The sequence below is a fragment of the Talpa occidentalis genome, unplaced genomic scaffold, assembly GCF_014898055.3.
Source record: "Talpa occidentalis isolate TD23 unplaced genomic scaffold, MPIMG_talOcc4v2.1 talOcc4.13, whole genome shotgun sequence".
Classification (NCBI taxonomy): domain Eukaryota; kingdom Metazoa; phylum Chordata; class Mammalia; order Eulipotyphla; family Talpidae; genus Talpa; species Talpa occidentalis.
Genome location: NW_023601322.1, coordinates 4,407,752 through 4,427,069, shown reverse-complemented (window position 1 = coordinate 4,427,069; position 19,318 = coordinate 4,407,752). Strand labels below are relative to the sequence as shown.

Here is a 19,318-nt window from a genome sequence, read left to right as displayed (position 1 = left end):
TTCCAGCCTGCAAGTCTCCTGCCTTTTTCCTACTTTATGGACTTTCTTTGCCGCCCCCCCCACCTCTAATTCATTGCACACGAAGGTGCCAGAGCAACAACTCCAGATAATAGCTGCCATCAGGACCAACTCGTAACTCCACTATTTGAAACATCACTAAGCCCAAAGGAAGTCCAAAAGCCCCATCCCCCACACGCCGACCCTCCCCAAAGCCGATGACCACATGTATCTTTTGCAAGCCCCAAAGGCAAAGAAAATTTCCCATCTACTTGGTGTTTTTTGTAATGTGTCTGCCTTCTGGAATCACCAGATTTCTGGGCCTGCTATGGCACCTCCCAGGGACCTCCCCACCATACAAAACCAGCAGAGGCCTCTGTCACCGCTCAACTGCAAGACCCGGTGCCACAATGGGTAACAAGCGCCACCTGCACCGTGGCGACTCGTCCACCAGCTTCAGTAACATGTGGCACAGCCTCCTTTTAGATGATAATCTCCTCGGAAACAAGGACCTTCTTGCTCATTTCTTCTCCTCACAGCCAGGGGTAAATGTCTACGCAATGGATTTAGAAAGTGTTTACACAATTTCTTAAATTACTGTTCTCACCATTCATCCAATAAAGCAGATTTTAATACCTCTAAGTGTCATTTCAGCAACAAGGTTTAATAATTTTTCTTTGGTTCAATTCTGCTATTTTCACTGAAAACATAATAGTCTGTATTAAGAAAAAAAATTCAAACAGTCAGCGCAAAGAAACACAAAGTCAATATGTAGAAATGTTTTTATCTTATTCAATATTTATCATTAGGGGAGCCATTTCTTGGACTTAAAAACAATAGAAGGAAGAAGTAACAAGCCTGATGCTAAACAAATTCTCTTTATTTATACTGACGCCTTTGTTTAAATGCATGATGATGTTTCTTAAAAGATAATAAAGAGGTATTTTGAGAAAAATGGTATAATAAACTAATAGGACAGACAATATGATCTAATTTGAGAATATGTCCTAATGTTACTGAGACGAAATTGAATTCCGGGCTGTTTCTCAGATGAAAAAGTGGAATGCGTCCAACTGAGGCATCCAGTTTGCAAAGAGAAATAAATGTTCTCTATCCATTAGTGGGATGAACTAAAAGGATGACCTAAAATTTTCAGAATTCATGGGCTCTTTCTATGTCAAGAAGGTAATTATCCCATCCACAGAGAACCCACACACACCCCTCCCCTAAATCATTCTGGAAAAGTCCACATTGGTAGAATTTACAATTTCTTGTAGCTTGCCAAGAAATAGGACAAATATGTTCTTTAGAGCTTCTCTGCTGAGATGAGACTGTTAAGTTCCTTAAGCTTTCTGCCAGTTAAACCTCACAGAATCCATGCCCAAACATCATTCTCACTGGCCGCCATATTCATCCCACTAAATCATCCCACTAAGTGGAGGTAGAGTTTTTGGAAGCAAACCCTGACGCCTGTGGCTATTTACAGTGCTATTAATGTGAAGATCCATTTCATGTCTCCATCCCGAGGAAGCTTTTTATATCAATCTTTTGTGGAGCATGTGTCTCCCTCTCCGGGCAGATGATGAAGAAGACTTTTTTTTAAAAAAACAAATGCAAGTTGGTTCAATAGCTGAAGTCAAGGAAAATTTTCTCACATTGAGATTTATTGGATTGTGAATAATCTCTCAAGGGAAGAGCCAGGAGCTCCATCAGCCGAGTTATTTAATTAAAACTCTTGTGGAGTGAGGAGAAGAGATGGCGCCAGTGGGATCCTCTCGCATTGATCCCTGAAGGATTGGCTGGATCGTCTAAAAAATCTTAACAGTTTCAAAATCTTAAATGTCTTCAGAAATTGTCCCAAAATGAAAGGAAAAGTCACACTACAACCTCCACTCCCCGTCAAATCAGACAAAACCAGCAAGGAGAAGCAGAGCTCCGAAAGTGAGCCATTTTTTAATCAATGATAAACATGAATAAAAGTAAATCAAGAGGCACAACAGGCCATTAACAGCTCCAGCGTCAGGGCTGCTTAGGACTGGACTTTTTCCTCCTTTGCTTCAATACTTCTTTTTCTTTATTTTTAAATATTCAAAATCCAGCATTGTTTTCTTATAAAATGCGAAAATATCATTTTACGCTTGGTCATTCCTGGGAACTGTCCAGGTGTCTTTGAAGCTCACTCTTGCCTGCCCTGCCCTAGGTTTCCTAGACCAAGTGCTAGCGGAGCCTCCGGGATTTCTGCAGTTCTCAACCCCTGGTGACAATGTTGGGGAACATGCCCGTCAAGCTGGCGGGGAGGAGACAGCCTGTGAGGGCTGATCCTGCTCAGCGGATGATGTTATGGTCGGCGGAGGCCACAGTCCCCACTGTTGCTGACACCCACGCTAACCAGCACCCCTAACTAGCACCCGGCCCAGAGAGGAAACGTGTCCCAGATACTGTGTGTGGCATATTACCTGCTGGTGAGAGAGCAGCTGTGGTCGAAGTGAGAGCAGAGGTGTGAACTGTCTTCATCGCCGAAAACCAAAGGAGGAAAACCCAAGAAGTGAACAGTCACAGTCCCCAGCGACTCGACGGGGCCGCCAGGGAGGGTTTGCAACCTTCACGAGAGCTCCATCTCCACATTCACCAGAGACCCCTGGCTAGAGTCATCTTGGAAGTAAAAACATCGCTGGGAGGAGGTAGAGTTTCGGAAGCAAACGAGCAGGTGCACGCGTTGCTCACGGCCCATGTGGTCCCGGCCTGGCCTGTGCGCTGGCCTGCGTGTGGGCCTCTGCTGTGGGCCGGGAGGGAGCACCAACAATGGAGATGACTTGGGCCATGGAAAAAAGTCTTAGGATGCTGCCACACCTGATTTTGAAATGTTCCCGTTTGCCAGCATCTCCCTTTGACACACTCACACGAGCTCTACACACACCTGTTGGTGAAAAGCGCCCGGAAGCTCTGATGGGAACTAACCAAGACCTCCACCCTCAGGCAGTTTATGCTCCTGTGTACTTGGACTTAGAATCTGCATGAAATCCTAACTCCAGGGTCTCCCTGGTGGCACAAGGTCTAAGTCTCAGCTCTATCACTGCTGAGGCCTGAGTTCCATCCCTGGCCCCCAGGGAGCTAGCCACACGGCACAGCAGACCTCCCCTGTCTCCCCTCTGCCCCCCTCAGCAGTGTATTTCAGTGGATCCACCTGTCCTGCTCCCCACTCTGTCTCTGGTGAGTCCTCTCACCCCCCCCACCTCTGGCCAACACCCCAGTTCTTCTACACACACACAAAGAAAGAAATCTTAACTGTGTTGCTTAACTGTGAACTTAATGAAGTGAGTTGCCCAATTTTTCTGAACCTCAATTTCCTTACCTATAAAAAGAAGTTGATAAGCACTCCCTTATAGTGTGTGCTAATTAAATTAGAAAAACCAAAATGAAGTCAGGCATGGGATGTCGTCCAAATTACAACTTAAGAAGGCAGCTGGGGTTCACTATTATTTTTCTTTCCACCTTTCAACTCCCCCCACCCACTTCTCAGCCCACCCCAGTCTCAGGCGACCACCAGACTCTCTGTTTCCATGAGCTGGGTGGGCTGCTTCTTTCTTTTTGACTTTTGGTTACAGAGCTGTACCCCAACACCCAAGTGCCAAGTCTCGCGGTGACATGGGCTTCCAGCACAACCCTCCGCGCTGAGCGGCCAAGAAATGAGGCAACAAGAGCAGCCTCTAATAGCAATTCCACTTCAGGTTCCTGTTACCCCACCTTGGGACCACAGCCCCACTTTCCATGCATCTGGATGTGCTCCCCACCACCTGGAAGTGCTCCCCATTGCCTGGAAGTACTCCCCCACCACCTGTCCTCTCTCAGTGCTGCTGTACTCAGTAAAGAGCACGGGTTCAGACCCTTAAAATGTTTGTGTCATCAGCTGATTATTTCTTTTATTTTTTTTTAAAGATTTATTTATTTATTTATACAAGCACCGGGTACAGTCAGAAGCGCGGGAGGGTGAGAGAATTCACTAGAGCCAGAGTGGGGAGCAGAGCAGGCAGAGGGACCGAAGTCCACTGCTGAGGGGAGCAGCGGGCGGCAGGAGAGGTCTGCGGGCCATGTGGGACCCTCCTCCGGTGGCCGGGGAGCAGCCAGAGATCGAACCGGCGCTGCAGAGGCTGCGGGCAGCTTCGCAACCCAGCGCTCAACCACTGCGCCACCGGGGAGGCCCCCAGCTGATTATTTCTTATAGGCACTATTTAATATCTTGTCTTCTCTTCAATGAGGAACTGCTGAAAAGTAATGCTGTACAGAGTCTCTTTTTCATTCTTATGCATGTGCGTGTGGGTGGGTGTGAGTGAATGTGTGAGTGGGGGGGCGCCTATATATAGACTGGAAAGCTTCTATGATGTATTTCTGAACTTATAAGAATGGACCTTAAGAGACAGTTCATACCTTAATTCTGTAAACAGCGGGTCTGAAACATTTTTATTCTCCATGCTACTTTTTAAAAAAATGGCATTTCAAAGAGCTGAAGATGCATCAGATGGGCAAAGCTGAGTGAACTGGGGACAAAATGTGTTGGCATGTATTTACTCTTGTAATAGGAGCGTTAAGACTTCTCTGTGGTTTCTTTACTGGAATTTCCTTTGATAGCAAAAAAAAAAAAAAAAAAAAGCCTTTAGACGAAGCCTTGTCCTCCAGCATTTCGCACCTGTCACTAAGACGGGAGATAATGCCATTTTCATACATTTTCTTCCTTCTCAATTTGGGATAAACAAAACACAACTGAAATTAAAGTGAGTAAATATCTTAAGAGAGCATTGAAATATAATTGCATAACATCCGGATGGCCATGCATTTGGAAGCTTTCAGTCAACATGGTAAAGTAAACCACATCGTGAATTTTTTTAACCAGAATAAACTGAAGTAACCGCTGATCTAACTAACTCTGTGTTAGTGCAAGCTGAGGCTTCCGTCGTTGTCATTGTCTTTTATGCAAAGGAACATTACCTTGCAGGGAAGATTAAAGCAGCGCCAAAGCTACCTATATTCTAAATCCTTTTTAAAGTAATACTCCTGAAATGCTGCTCCACCTGTCTTCATGTCCAGATATCCTGACAGTCCTTCAAATTCCACTTCAGCCAATGCTATCTCATTTTCCAAAATAGATTTTTTTTAAGATTTATTTATTTATACAAGAGCTGGGGTACAGGCCAGAGGCGTGAGAGGGGGAGAGGATTCACCAGAGACAGAGCAGGGAGAAGAACAGGCAGACAGATCGAAAGCACTGCTGAGGGGAGCAGTGAATGAGACAGGAGAGGTCTGCCTCGCCATGTGGGTTTCTCCCTGGCCAGCCGGGAATCGAATCCGCACTGCAGAGGCCGCGGACATCTTCATAGCGTTGCACTCAACCTGCTGCACCACCAGGGAGGCCCATCATTTTCCAAAATAGATTTTATGGCTAATTTTATGGACTCATTCAAAGGGTGTTTTTGCATTAGATCAACATTTAAATCTGTGTGTTTTGAATAAGCAGATTTGCGCTTTGGGTGAGGGTGGGCCTCGTCCAATCAGGTGAAAGTCTGAGGGGAACAAAAGGCCTGGCTTCCTCAGACAAGGGGACACTGTCCAGCAGGTTGCCTCCCACTTCCTCTGCAGCAGCAGGTCTCCTGGGCCACCAGCCTACTAGCCACAGTGCTGATTTGGACCTGCCAGTTTCCACAATCACATGAGCCAATTCCTTATCATAAATCTCTTTCTATAGACATTCATATTCTATTGGCTCTCCATTCTGGAAGACCCTAAATTCCACTAATAGCCACACTATGACAGGCGGACCAACTTACACCCTCATCGGCAGTCCGTAAGTTCCAATTTATAACATCTTATTTGTTCACCTGACCTTTAAAGTCTTCCCCTCCTAAAGACAACAACTAATCTAATCTTCTAGGTTGTGAAAATGCTGGCTTCTTCGTGTCCCCCTGGAAAACATGCGGTGACTGCCCCTGGACTCCATCATAGAGTGATGTTCAACCTCCACGAGGCACAGCAAGACCTTCGTAACCTCCAGCCTCTTGGATAGTTACTGCCCCTGTGGGTTTCGACTTCATACAGTATAAAACATGACCAAGGACCCCAAAGTACCAAATATGGAGCCCCTTTGCTGGCAATATTCGTAGATCATGATATATTACTAAAAGGTCACAAAAACTTTAGGTATATGTAAGGGAAATTTTGAGATACAGCCAATATTCATTTTTTAATTCACTCTCATTTGAGAAATGACGTCCTCTAAATCTCAAATGTGAAAATAGGGCCTCTCTGGCGGCCTAGGGGTTAAATCTCAGTGCTATCATCACCACGGCCTGAGTTAGATCCCCGACCTCTGGCCTACACCCAAGTTCTTCCACAGAAAAAGAAAGTGAATGGAATACTCTCACTGGCCCATTACTGCAATTTTTAAATGATTAAATAAAACAGCAACAAAGCATGGTTAAGGACCATCATGAGGAATCAAGGCAGCAGGCTCTCTTGCTGACAAACAACTGATGGAAAATCTCAGGTTGCGGTAAAAACCCCATGAGACAGGGGTATCCCTTGTCTTGTCCTCAAAAAGATAACAGGAGCATTAAATAGGCTTGATAAATATAGGACAAGCCTGCCAAGCGTTGTTCACACATGTTGCTAAGTCCTGCCTCAGTGAGGAGATCGCACCTGATTTCCCAATTGTGCGCATCCATCCTCCACCCTGAACTTGCAGAAGCGTTCGAGCTACCTGGTTTTGTTTTTTCTTTTTTTAATAAAGATTGCATCTATGTAAGGCATATGACATGATGATTTTATATAGCTATATAAATACAGATCTACTATGAATTAGCTATGTAATAGAAATGGTTGTTATAGTCAAGCTAACTGGCATATCTTTTCTCACATAGTTACGGTTTTTTTGTGGGGGGGATGACAGTATCTGAAATCTATTCTTCTTGCATATTTCCAGTATTTGATTTAATATTATTCGCTCCAGCCATCATGTTACACCTCAGGTCTCCACACTTAGGATCCCCCATGGCTGCACCTTTGTACTGTTGACCAACGTCTCCTGAGTCCCTGTCTTCATCCGGCTTCACTTCGACAGAAATTGGAATACATGATACGAGACTCGAACTGCAAAGGCCTTGCCTGGAGAGCTCAGTCTACTTGAGCCCCTTGAGTTCTCTGCTTCACATGCACGGCTAGTGAGATGTGGACCACGCACTACACATTTGCAAGCAGCATTTTACAGGTGACTGCACACAACAGCAATGAAGACTCGAGTGGCAAAATATGTCTTTAATAAACAAGCATTTAGCTAAAGAGATCCTGCTCCTGGATACTCTGTAACCCTCACCCACAGGCACAAATTATTTTGGAGCCTAGTTACACCTGAAGAGAAAGGGAAAGCTAACAGGTAGAAATTGCTCTCACCTCCTGACCATGTATATTACATAATACTATAAATTGATCTTTTATAATATGGATCCCTAAAAAAGAAAGCACCATATCGAATGTTGCTGAATGTATTCTGTTGGATGCCCACTTGGAATATAATTTCAGAGATAACAGATAAGAAACACACAGTTCCAAATTATTTCCTTCCCCAGATTGTCACTGACATATGAAAATGTTATCATAGTCATATTGTATCAAGTGCATAGGAAATAATAACAGTGACAATAACACCTACCATCCCCTAACTCTCGGGGGCTAGAGACTTCAATATATGGTCCTAAAGCATTCAGCAAAGGGAATAATGTAATCAACTCAATTCACTATTCAGGAACCTGAGATTCAGGGAGTTCAAGCAACTAACGTAACGTTATACAGAAAGTAAGGGCTAGAAGGTTTTTTCAGGATGCCACACCTAACTCTGTTACTCAAAGGACTGAAACCATGTGCCAAGCCACAGTCACTAGCAGGCGCGGCAGAAAGCACTGAGAGACATCACTAGATTCTTTCCAAAATGACAGCTAACAATTTCTGAAGAGCACTCTATCAAGAAACTTAGGTAGAAAGATCTCAGAGCAGACCTGTAGCACTGAGATCTAAGCAAAAGGAAGTGGCCCTACCCCGTTGTACAGCACTTCACTTTCTAACTCCACAGATGCTGCATTTTTTTACAGCGTGCAGGTTGGTGGCACCCCTGCATTGAGGGAGTCTGTGCCATTTTGCCTGTTGGTCACTGTTGGCCTCTGCATCATGTTTTGGTAATTCTCATATTTCAGACTTCTTCATTCTCGTTATAGGTGTTGAGATCAGCGATCTTTGGGGTTACTGTCGGAGCCATGTGGGCGCTCCAGGGCCATGCCCACATGGGAGAGTGAACTAGGGTGATGGGCGTTGGATGAGCTCTCACCGCTCCACCAGCCAGCAGTCCCCTCCCGCCCTCTCCTCGTGTCGCCCAATTCCTCGGGACACAACAATACTGAAATTCGACCACTGAGATCCCACAAGTGTTCAAGTGTGAGGAAGGGTAGCACATTTCTCACTATAAATTTAAAAGTGGGGATTGATTACATTTAGTGAGGAAGGTACATTGAATGTTGGGACAGGAGAAAGTTAGTCCCCTTGAGTCAGTTAGCCAAGCTGTGAATGTAAAAGGAACGTTCTTGAAAGAATGACAAGTCTACTTTGGCGGAACACATAAATGATAGGAAAGATAAACAATCTTATGGCTGATAGAAAGAATGTATAGGTGGTCTGCATGGCTCAAACCAGCCACAACATTCCCTTAAATAAAGTCTGAATCTATAGCCAGGTCCCAACCCTCACTAATTCTATGAAGGCTGAGAGAGGTGAGGATGCCATAGAAGAAAAGTTTGAAGCTAGCAGTGGTTGGCTCATGAGGTGAAGGGAAAGTCACCTCCATATCATAAAAGTTCAAGGTAGAAGCTAAGTACAGATGGGGAAGCTGCAGCAAGTTATCCAGTTGATCCAGCTAAGATTTACAGGAAGGAAGGCCACACCAATACACAGATACTCAATGTAGTCAAAACAGCTTTCTGTGGGAAGAAAGTGGTACTCAGGACTCGCATAGTTAGAGAGAAGTCACTACCCATATTCAAAGCTTCAAAAGACAAGCTGACTTTCTTGTCTGTAGGGGCTAGTGCAGCCGAAGCTACTGCTCATTTACCAATCTGAAAATTCTAGACTCTAAAAATTATGCTACTCTACCCGTCCTTTATCACTGGAATGACAAAGCCATTTATTTTAACGGATGACAGCACATCTGAGTATTTTAAGCCCTCTGTTGAGAAATACTGCTCAGAAAAAGATTCCTTTCAAAATATCACTCCTCATGGCAAGGCACCTGGTTACCCAAGAGCCCTGGTGGAGATGTATAAGGAGATTAACATTGTGCCCATGCCTGCTAACATAGCGTTTATTCTGCAGCCCATGGATCAATGAATAATTTTGACTTTCAAGTTTTATTATTGAAAAAATTCATTTTGCTTGTTGATTTTGGTTTTTTTCTTTATTATAATTAGTCATTTTTCTGGTCCCTTATTTAGGTTTTCTAGATTCCTGCTATGAGTGAGACCATCCGGTATTTTTCTTTTTCTTTCTGGCTTATTTCGCTGAGCATGATCCCTTCCAGCGCCATCCATGCTGCTGCAAATTACACTATGGGGGGGGGGAGGGGCAGGGAGAAGGAGAGGAGGGATTAGGGGAATTATATTGGGGAATATAACCAAAATGAAAATGAATACATTGTGCAAAAATGAAAAATGATGTAAGAATTATGTAAAATAAAATAAAAAAGTAATGTTGCAGAATGATAACAACTACAAAGAAAAAAAGAAAAAAAAATTCATTTTGTAAGGCTATAGCTGCCATAGATAGGGATTCCTCTGATGGATATAACAAAGTCAATTGAAAACCTTCTAGAAACCATTCCCAGGCCATTAAGAACATTTGTGATTCATGGGAAGAGGTCGAACTATCAACACTAACAGGCATTTGGAAAAGCTGACTTCAATCCCCATGGAGGGTTTTGAGGGCTTCAAGATGTCAGTGGAGAAATAACTTCAGACGTGGTAGAAATAACTAGAATTTGAGGTGAAGTCTGACAATGTGACTGAATTACTGCAACCTCGTGCTAAAATTTTAATAAATAAAGAATTGCTTTTTATGGATAAGCAAAGAAAGTGGTATTTTGAGATGGCTTTGACTCCTAGTGAGGATGTTGGGAATGATGATGAGATGACAATGAAGGATTTAGAGCATGACAGAAACTGAGTTGCCAAAGCAGCAGCATGTGTAAAACGTCACATTCCAATTTTGAAATTGGTAGCAATGTGGGAGTAAATGCATCAGTCAGTATCACGTGCTACAGAGAAATCCTTCACAAAAGGAAAAGTCATTCCATGAGACAAACTTCACTGTTGTCATTTTAAGAAATTCCCAACCACCATCATTCTGACCAATCTGCAGCCATGAAACAGAGTCAAAACCCTGCACCAGTCAAAGATTATTCCTCTCAGAAGTCCCAGATGATGGTTAATGCTCACGGACAATGGCTATTTTTAAAGGGAGACACATATATTATTGTCTTAGACATAATGCTATTGCACTCAATAGAACAGTAGAGCGGAAGCATTAACTTGAATGTGAGCTGGGAAATCAAAACAATTGTGTGACTTGCCTTAATGAGATATTCATCTTATCACAGTGGCCTGCAACTGGACCCAGGTATCTCTGAGGTTTTCCTGTATTTCACTGAGATAAAGCACTAAGCAGGAAGTATCTGGTTCCTGAAGCCAAATGCTGCCAACGTCAGTTTTATCTAAGCTCAAGTTATTATCAAGATAATATAAAACCTGTGCTTTCGCCAATGACATTCAAATATGTGAGCTACTTTGTCCCCTCAGAAATATTAACATATTAATAAAAACAAAACAGATTCACAGTTTTATTTCCTTGACACGAAGTATTTGACTCAAATAATTGGAACATGTCACCAAAATAGGGTAAGACATTTCATAGCTTCTACTTGGACTTGACAGACTGAAAGGTCCTACTGAGTCGAAACAAAATGTTCACTTACCTGATGAAACCACCTGTATCACCTTTTCCCAAGTTCCACGTGGAAAAGTGTGAAGAAAGCAGGAGTAGAAGCCCACATCAGCGTCAGAGGCATTAAGGAAGGACAGTGTCATATCGTTGGGCGTCATGGTGGAGTTTAAGAAGTGAACCCTCCCGTCATAGGGCTCTCTAATTGAGATCCCGTAAGAAGGGTGGAAAATGGCTATGGACTCCTTCTGAGTTGCGTTGACCTTGAACCACTCCACCTGCGTTAAGTTGTCCATGAACGGATACACGCATTCTAGTGTCATATTCTCGGCAAGTCTAACCATCGTGTCCCAGAGCATCTCTGCACACAGAGCTGAAACACACATCGCATTGACTCCGTTAGACTCGCACACTCAAACCCCAAGCAGACATTCTTCCGTGCATTCTAAGCTCCAGAAAGTCAGCCAGAGAGTAGATGGAGCTCCTGGTAAAAGTCAAGCCTCACAGCTTCTCCCTCAGTCTAACAAGGTTTCCACTGCTGGTAATTGGCATTTGTCTTTCCCAACAAGTGAGAAGTTACCTAAGCCAACTAAAGAGCGTCATATAAATTCTGAATGTGTCACACTGTAACATTAAAAAAAGTACATTTTCTAAATGAAAATGTTATCATTACCTTTGTATGCATGAAAAAGAGCCAAGAAGAGAGTAAAATAATCCATCTCTGGACGCCGTCGAGGAGGCTGGTCTCTGAGAGGCGATCGCGGTGCCCCTGCAGGGCCGCCACGCAGCACGGCTTCCTTCCGCTCAGATGCTATCAGCAGAAGCTTCTTTCTCTGGAGTGTGAAACACAGGAAAAAGGTGTTTGCTTCAAAGCCAGTTTGCTCTCTACAAAGATGGGCAGGTTTGTATTACTTCTGTCTCAGACAACAGAAAGCTTATTTCACACTTTCATTTTTCACAAAGATTCATTCACCAGCTAAGGGTGTTGTGTGTGCCAAGGTCTACTCTAGGGAGTGAGAGACATTTAAAAACAAAATCTGGCCTCCATGGAACTTGTATTCTAGTGGGAGGAGATAGGAATGAATAGAAAAAAGTAGAAAATTAGAGTAAATGACAGGTGGTAAGTACAGGGAAACAGAACAGGGAAGTGGCGATAGGGAAGTGCTTCCCTTTTAGGTAGAAAACTCGGGAGGCTTCACTGAGAAGGTGAGGTTGGAGCAGACCATGAAGGGTCAGGGGAGGCGCCTGGGGCTCTGGGGGCGTGGGGGTTGGAGGTTGTGACAGTCTGGAGTATTTTCAAACGGTGCGACTACAATCTAAAGGGCGGGGATGTTCAAAAAAAAAAAAAGATAAATTGGTCTGGATTGAAAGAGCCCCAGATGACACGCATGAAAGCGTCTCAGAGGCTCACATCTGTAGCTCCAGCTCCCCGGCGCGATCCCGGGCGACCATCTGTGGCGGGAATAGTCACACTCTGAAAGGAGCTTTTTTCAAAGTTGTCGTAGCTGGAGAAATTGAGGGTCAGTGGGTTTGCAATGTCAGATTAGACTGAATGTGTCGTTGGGGCGAGGCCAGGTTGCCCTTGTAGACTTTCTGACTTGAGTCTGAGGCAGACAGAAGCTTCTGGAGGCATTCAGATACCAGAACAATGTGCCCTGATCTATATTATTAGAAAACATAACTGAACACCACCCCCAACTCCCTTTCCTCACTCGCAACAGAACCCTGACGACTTGGGTCTCCACTGCTTCCAAGCCAGGGGATACTAGGACTAACCTGAGTCCTTTTGCTGACCACGCCGATTGATGTGGAGGCCAAGGGCTTTGGAGAAATGAACTACGGCCTGAAGTGACCCACTCGGAGGGAAGGAAATTATTTCTCTTCCCCATCGGAAAGACAGCTTTCGTTTTTTTCTCTCTCCCCTCTTCTCCTTTACCCTCCTCCTTCTAGCACTCTCTTGGAATAAGAAGAAAGTGCTGGGTCCGTTTCTGCTGGCAGCCGTATTGCTGGAATTCTGCCCGAGGACAAGGAGGGTAACGCAAGATGGGAATTAACTGAGCTACTGAATTAAATGGAGCTACGGAATCCACCAGCTTTGGAGTCTGAGCATCTTATGTGATATAATAAATTTTCAATCTCTTAAGCCAGTTAGAAAACCAGTTTCTGTGACCTACAGCCACACACATCGTAACAGGTGCACTTGTTCTGGCTGCTGCATGAAGCATAGATTGGAGGGGAACAAGGTGGGACAGAAAGCTGTTAGGACATGATCACCATGATCTGAGCAAAACAGCTTGGTGGCTTGGACTGGGATGAGTCCCCTGGATGGTGGGAGAGAAGAACTGACTGCCAGGACATGGTCTGGCATCAAGCGGAGATAGAGCCACGGTCGGGATCCTCAAACCCGCATGGCCGAGGGCCCAAGAGAGGGTATTTCATAGGACAAGTGCTGGACAAGGTGATGGGAGAGTGAAAACACCAAACAGGGTTGGGAAGACGACTCAAGGCAAGACAAGGAAGAATCCAGTTCTGCCCTCAGGTGCAGAGGCCTAAGGATAACCAGAACCACTTGCTATGGAGACTGACTGAAGCTGAGAGCAAGGGGGAGATGAAGCCCTTTGCAAGATATTAAAATAGGTCAAGAAATATATCTCTGTCAGGAGAAAAGGGCAAAGTACAAGTAAGAAAACCAATGGTCAGAGAACTTAGGTTACTAGTAATGAAGGACATTTATGACTCATACCCAGACCCCATGGCGAAAGTGCGTTCCCTAAGATGAGGAACAAGACAGGATGCCCCCGCTCACCACTGCTGTTCACCAGGTACTGCAAGTTTTAACTAGAGCCGCTAGGCAAGGAAGAGAAATAAGATGCATCCAAAATGGTGAGGGGAAAGCAATCTGCAGGTTGAATGCAATCCTTATCAAACTCTCAGTGGTCCTCTGGTGACCTACGGGCTAAGTCAGGAATCAGGTGTGGGAGGTTTATGAAAGGGGTGCTCACTGATAGTGACTTACAGGGCCCCCCTTCATTCCCAAGGCATTTACATTCTGAATCGTCCACCAAATCAAGGGACCTTGAAGCCACATAGCCAGACGCAGGGTGCACACAGGCGGCGGCTGAAGTAAAGTTCAGCTGTTACAACTCTGCTAACGATGAGCCCGATTTATCAACATCTAAGCAAAGACAAATAGACACCGCGCTTGGACTATTTTTGTTGTGGAGGCAGCCATTTTTTGCATGATTTATGAAGGGGTTTGGGCTTGAGGTTTTTTCTAATAGAGCTGTCTGTATAAAAGAGCTTCATCCTCCAGGAAGCCATTCATCAAGCAGTGCTGCTCCTCTCTTGTTGCACGCTCCTCAGCCAACCACGCGCACATGCGTCCCCCTCAGGAGTCCGCTGGGGCTGGCGCTCCGCAGTGACACCTGCCAGCACTCACTTCTCTTGGGTGGGCCACCCTTAGCCTCCATCCCTTCAGAGCCAAATCAAGGGCCTTTTCAAGAGCCTAAATGTGAAAACACCCTTTAGCATTGCCGTTTGTCTACAGGATAGGAAATGCAGCAAAAATCTTCGCGTGGCGGGGCACAGTGTCCTATTAGCTACCTTCTGCCTCTTTTTCTAGCAATGGAAAAATAAAGGGAAAGAAAGCATTTACCCACCTTTCCTGTACAAATTGCATTTCAGGGCCTCCCTGGTGGTGCAAGGGGTTAAGACGCAACGTATGAAGCTATCAGCAGCCACTGCAACATGAGTTCAATTCCTAGCCAGGGAGCTACCCACATGGCACAGCAGACCTCTGCTGGCTCACCTGCTGCTCCCCTCAGCAGTGGATTTCAGTCAGTCTGCCTGTCCTGCTCCCCGCTCTGTCTCTGGTGAATCCTTTCACCTCCTGTGCCTCTGGCCTGTACCCCAGTTCTTGTATGCATAAATAAATAAATCTTTAAAAAAAAAAACAAATTGCATTTCAGGGTGGCTTATGTACATTTCTAGTTAGAGAAAATTTCAGCTACAATGGGAAAAAAAATCAACACAACTTTTAATTACCATGTAGCAACCCCTATTAAAATGATAGAGTGAGGCCACTGTTACTAGGTCCTAGAGCTGCCAGATGGAAGGTTAATGAGAAAGCTATTGCTGGTATTTGAGGCCCCTAGTGACCCCTGACCTCAATACAGTGATGCCGCCCGGGACTCCGAAGGCGGTGAGGAGGGAAGTAAACAGTACACCCAGGGATCCTGTGACCCTAGTAACCAAGCCTGAGACCGGTGCCACCTCCTCCGGAGACAGCTGCTGGCACATGGGAAGTGCAGGGCCTGCGGGGGGAGCCGAGCGCACCTTGAGGAAGCCATGAGCCGACACAGAAAGCAAAAGGCTGCAGGACAGATGTCTCAGATTCTCAGTCAACAATGATGATCATTTCCGACAGAGTCACTTAATCCAGGAAAGGCCAAAACGCACTGGATAACTTTAAATATCCTTTCCTGATAAAAACTCATAGCAATTTTGCAATTTAATTAGCATTTAAAAAAAAAGCAAATTGATTAGAAACAGTGCAAATTGATGGCTAGAACTGGAAGAATCTCTCTACACTTCCTAAACAAGACCAGGAAGACCACCATCCTGCCAATATCTCAAACTGCTCTGGAAGTTCCAGTTGCTATCACAGATTAAAAAGAGGGAGTAGAAATGTTAGTATTAGAAAACTATTTTGAGCTTATTATTTGTAGATGATCAACCCAGAGAACACAGAATCGAATAAAAAATCAACTAATAAATGAAGATATAAGGTAACTAACAAAATAACTTTGTGATAATAGCTTTCTTTTAAATAATAGCAGAGCTACAAAACAGGACACGTGTGTATGTGCGTATGTACACACATACATATGCATGCATGAATATATAGGTCTGTGCCTTAATAATATGCAATAATTGTACAAAACTGTAAATACCAGCAAAGGAAATGAGACAAATCTTGAAAACATGAAGGTGACATGCTATGTTCCTCTACGGCATGATCCAATTTGGGCAAAACTCATCAAAAATGTTTTTAATTGACCTGGAGAATTTCATCTCTTACATTTTGAAGCTGGTCGACTGTGCAGGACTGTTTGTGTGCTGCTTGTGAACCACACTCTGCCTTCAATGGCGCAGGTGACTAGAGGGCGTCTGTCCTCCCAGTGTGAAGCTGCATCATCTTACTCAGCAAACAGGAAATGTTAAATGCTCCCATGACTGATACTGAATTCCAAGACAAACAATAAAAATATCACGAGACAAATGAAGCTGCTTAAACCTCCAGAGAATGGCCATTCAGCACGTTCAAAGCAGGAGCAGAAATGGAAGGGAAGACAAGGAAAATGAGTGGGACAGAAATTCCTGAGCACTTAGCATGGTTTGCATATGTGAATGTTCACAGAATAAATATGTTTTTAATTAGCAGGAGCCCCATCAAAAATGCGTAACAGCAAAGTACTTTCTTAATGAGGAGAAAGATGGAGGACGTCCTTTGCCCCACCAGATATGAAAGAGGATTACAGAACTCCAATGCTAAAATATCTTATCTGTATAAATTCAGAGTTCCGAAGCAGACCCCAAGAATTACAGATTTTGGGGGTAGAGACTTGCACACAGCTCCATGAAAAGCATTTTATGGCTTCATTTCCAAGCATCCCTTGAGAGCTTGGAAGCGTGACACTGAGGAACCAGGCAGACACGAGCAAGGCTTTCCTCACCCAGTCCTCATGCTCCAGACTCTATTTGTCAATTCTGGGAATTTGCTCAAAAAAAAGTTTCTGCCTAGGTGCATAATCCCATAAAACACTGGCTGATTCTCTGGGAGATACAAATGGCCAACGATCCTGGTGGTCACAGTTTTGCTGCTCAGTTACTCCACTAATGGTGTTTGGAACAAGATTCCTGAGGTCTGTCCTCATTTAGATAAGCCCACAGGTTTGCCCCACTATCCAAAAGCAAAGCGTTGCATACCTAAGCCAACATGGTATAAAGCATAGACACAACTAATATTAATTTATATGGAAAATATTTTGCTCCTTCCAATATTAAAAAAAAAAAAAGCTTATCAAACCATACCAAAGAACACATAAAACCCAAAATAATAGTCACAAATAGTAAAGAAAGGATGAAGATGACAAAGACATGCCTGGACAAAGGCTTTTAAGGAAGGCAGTTGGACAGGCCACTCTTGCTAAACCTCCTCTCACGAAACAAAATTACTCTGCCCAAAACAAAATGGTCTACCTCTCACCCAAACAACGTGGCCTTCCTCTCACAAAACAAAATGGCCTGCCTCTGCCCAAAACAAGATGGCCTGCCTCTTATTGGACAGGCCGATAAGAGGCCTGCGCGTTTCCCTTGCTTGGCCTTGGAGCTGTAAGTGTATCTGTAGGGGTGCCCTATTTTCTTCCTCCTCCATCCAGGTTACAATGACAGTCGCAGGCACGTAAATAACACCACATGCAGAACCTCTTCACTGCGTTCCCTGCTTCAGGGCATGCGTTAGTGGAAGAAGTAACTAGACCCAGGGAGGAACTCAGCTTCCCAAAAAGACAAAGTGAACTTTGTCGGGAAGGCTGTCAAGAACTGCTCCTAGGAAGGAAGCTGGTCGTCCTGGGTGCTTCAGACAACTGTGGGATTGAATCTCCTGCGTCCCTGGAGGAGCTTTGCCTCATGTAGAGGTTCTGGGTTCTCAACTCTGCATCTCATTTTCTGTGTTACCTGCTGTCCTGTCAACCAGGCTGTGTGGATGTTTCACATACATATAAAATGTTTTCTCACAATGAATTAAATTTGCATTAAATAAAGTGCTCTGGGATAGTACAGAAGTGACTTTTCAGTGAGGAGCAGGTGGTGAGCAGTGGCCCCTTAATCAAGGTCGCCAGACTCTTGTTAATAACCCCAGAATTAATTTTTGGTGACAAAAAGATTTATAAATTTCCAGCATATAAGAAAAGTAACATTGCAGTTAGGAGGGAAAGACCTGATTGCCAAGGACAGGTTGTTAGGGAGACTGAAGTCAGCCCCCCAGACCCGCGTGGAAGCCAGCCTGTCCTTCCCTGCCACATTTAGCAAAGACGTGCGTTTCCGACAGTGGACGTGACTGTGACAGCCGGGTCGTGAGCTCGTGCTCATGTGGATCCGTTCAAATAAAAGTAATTAAAAGTTAGGGGCAAGCTCCACGCCTGTCTCCAGGGCCTGGGTAAATTACTAAGTTCGCAGCACCAGCCGGGGGCCCTTCCATGGCCTGCAGGTGTCTGACAGGTGAGGCATCTGCAGGCCTGAAGGCAAGAGCTGCGCCCCACCCCGATGCACACGAGGTCCAGCCACGTGGACCGTGGGGCCCGGAGTCGCGCCCGCGCCACAGTCTTACCTGGTTGCGCCTCGCCGGGCCCCCCTGCCTGCAGCCTTCCCCTCCCACAGCGCGGGAGGCCTGCACAAGCCTTGTCGGGTCCCGAGTGTGAGTGTCCGGGGAAGGCTGCTCCTTGCTGGGAGTTTGTTCTAATCGCCCGCAGGAAGCCCTGGAGAGTCCCACTCCGGGGACCCACGGGGGCTGGGGACACACACTATCTCCTCCCCCAGCCGTCCCTGGTGCCAGCCCCCTGCTGCCTCTGCTTGATAATGTTCCCCCGGAGGAGGAGGGGCCCCTTCTAGGGGCCACGCAGAGTGTGGACTTCCCAAAGAGACGGGAATTCAAACCCTGGCCTAGCCCGGGGCCTTCGGGCCCAGGTCCTAGATGCAAAGCGCTAGCAGCGAGCCCAGCGGGGCTCTCTCAAGACCCAGAGCAGCAAACTTGCTTGACCTCTTGCACCCAACACGGCGGCCTCATAGGCAATTGAAAGGAAGTTTTACCTTCCAAAGCGGCCCCGGAGCTCCACACGCTTAAACTCAGGGAGAGGCTTGTAGATGATTCTTCTGCAGACTCCTGGACGTGAGCTGTGGTTGTGGCAGGTCACCTTCTTAGCTGCTACCCTGAGAACAGTTTCCTCTGCAGCGGGGTGCTGTGGCTTGTCGGTCAGCTGTCCAGTGAGCTGTGACGCCCCAGTCATTGTCCCCAGAGCAGCCTCAGTGCTTTGGTGGAAGAAAGGAGACTCAATTAGCTCGTATTTGGCCCCTGGGGTAGGGGGAGAGTGGCTCCCCCAATGTCCGTGTCCTGCCCCTAGAGTCTGGCTGCCTGGATAAGGGGGTGTCTCCAGCTTGGCCTGTCCCAGCACCCCACTTGCTGGAATTGGAATCAGGTACGAACGTGGGGTGATGTACACCTAGCTCAACTGGAGCATTT

The 19,318-nt window shown here is 45.4% G+C and overlaps 1 protein-coding gene across 1 annotated transcript in view; it reads right to left on the bottom strand.

Moving 5' to 3' along the window:
- The window catches only part of CD226 (CD226 molecule), a 70,577-nt gene extending 51,470 nt beyond the window's left edge, over positions 1-19,107 (bottom strand). Inside the window, exons 1-3 of the mRNA XM_037508417.2 lie at positions 18,889-19,107; positions 11,693-11,852; positions 11,054-11,392 (exon numbers count right to left, since the gene is read on the bottom strand). Of these exons, the coding sequence (XP_037364314.1) occupies positions 11,054-11,392; positions 11,693-11,738 (385 nt within the window). The 5' untranslated portion in view covers positions 11,739-11,852; positions 18,889-19,107. The remainder of the gene's footprint in view (positions 1-11,053; positions 11,393-11,692; positions 11,853-18,888) is intronic.
- Positions 19,108-19,318: the final 211 nt, after the last annotated feature.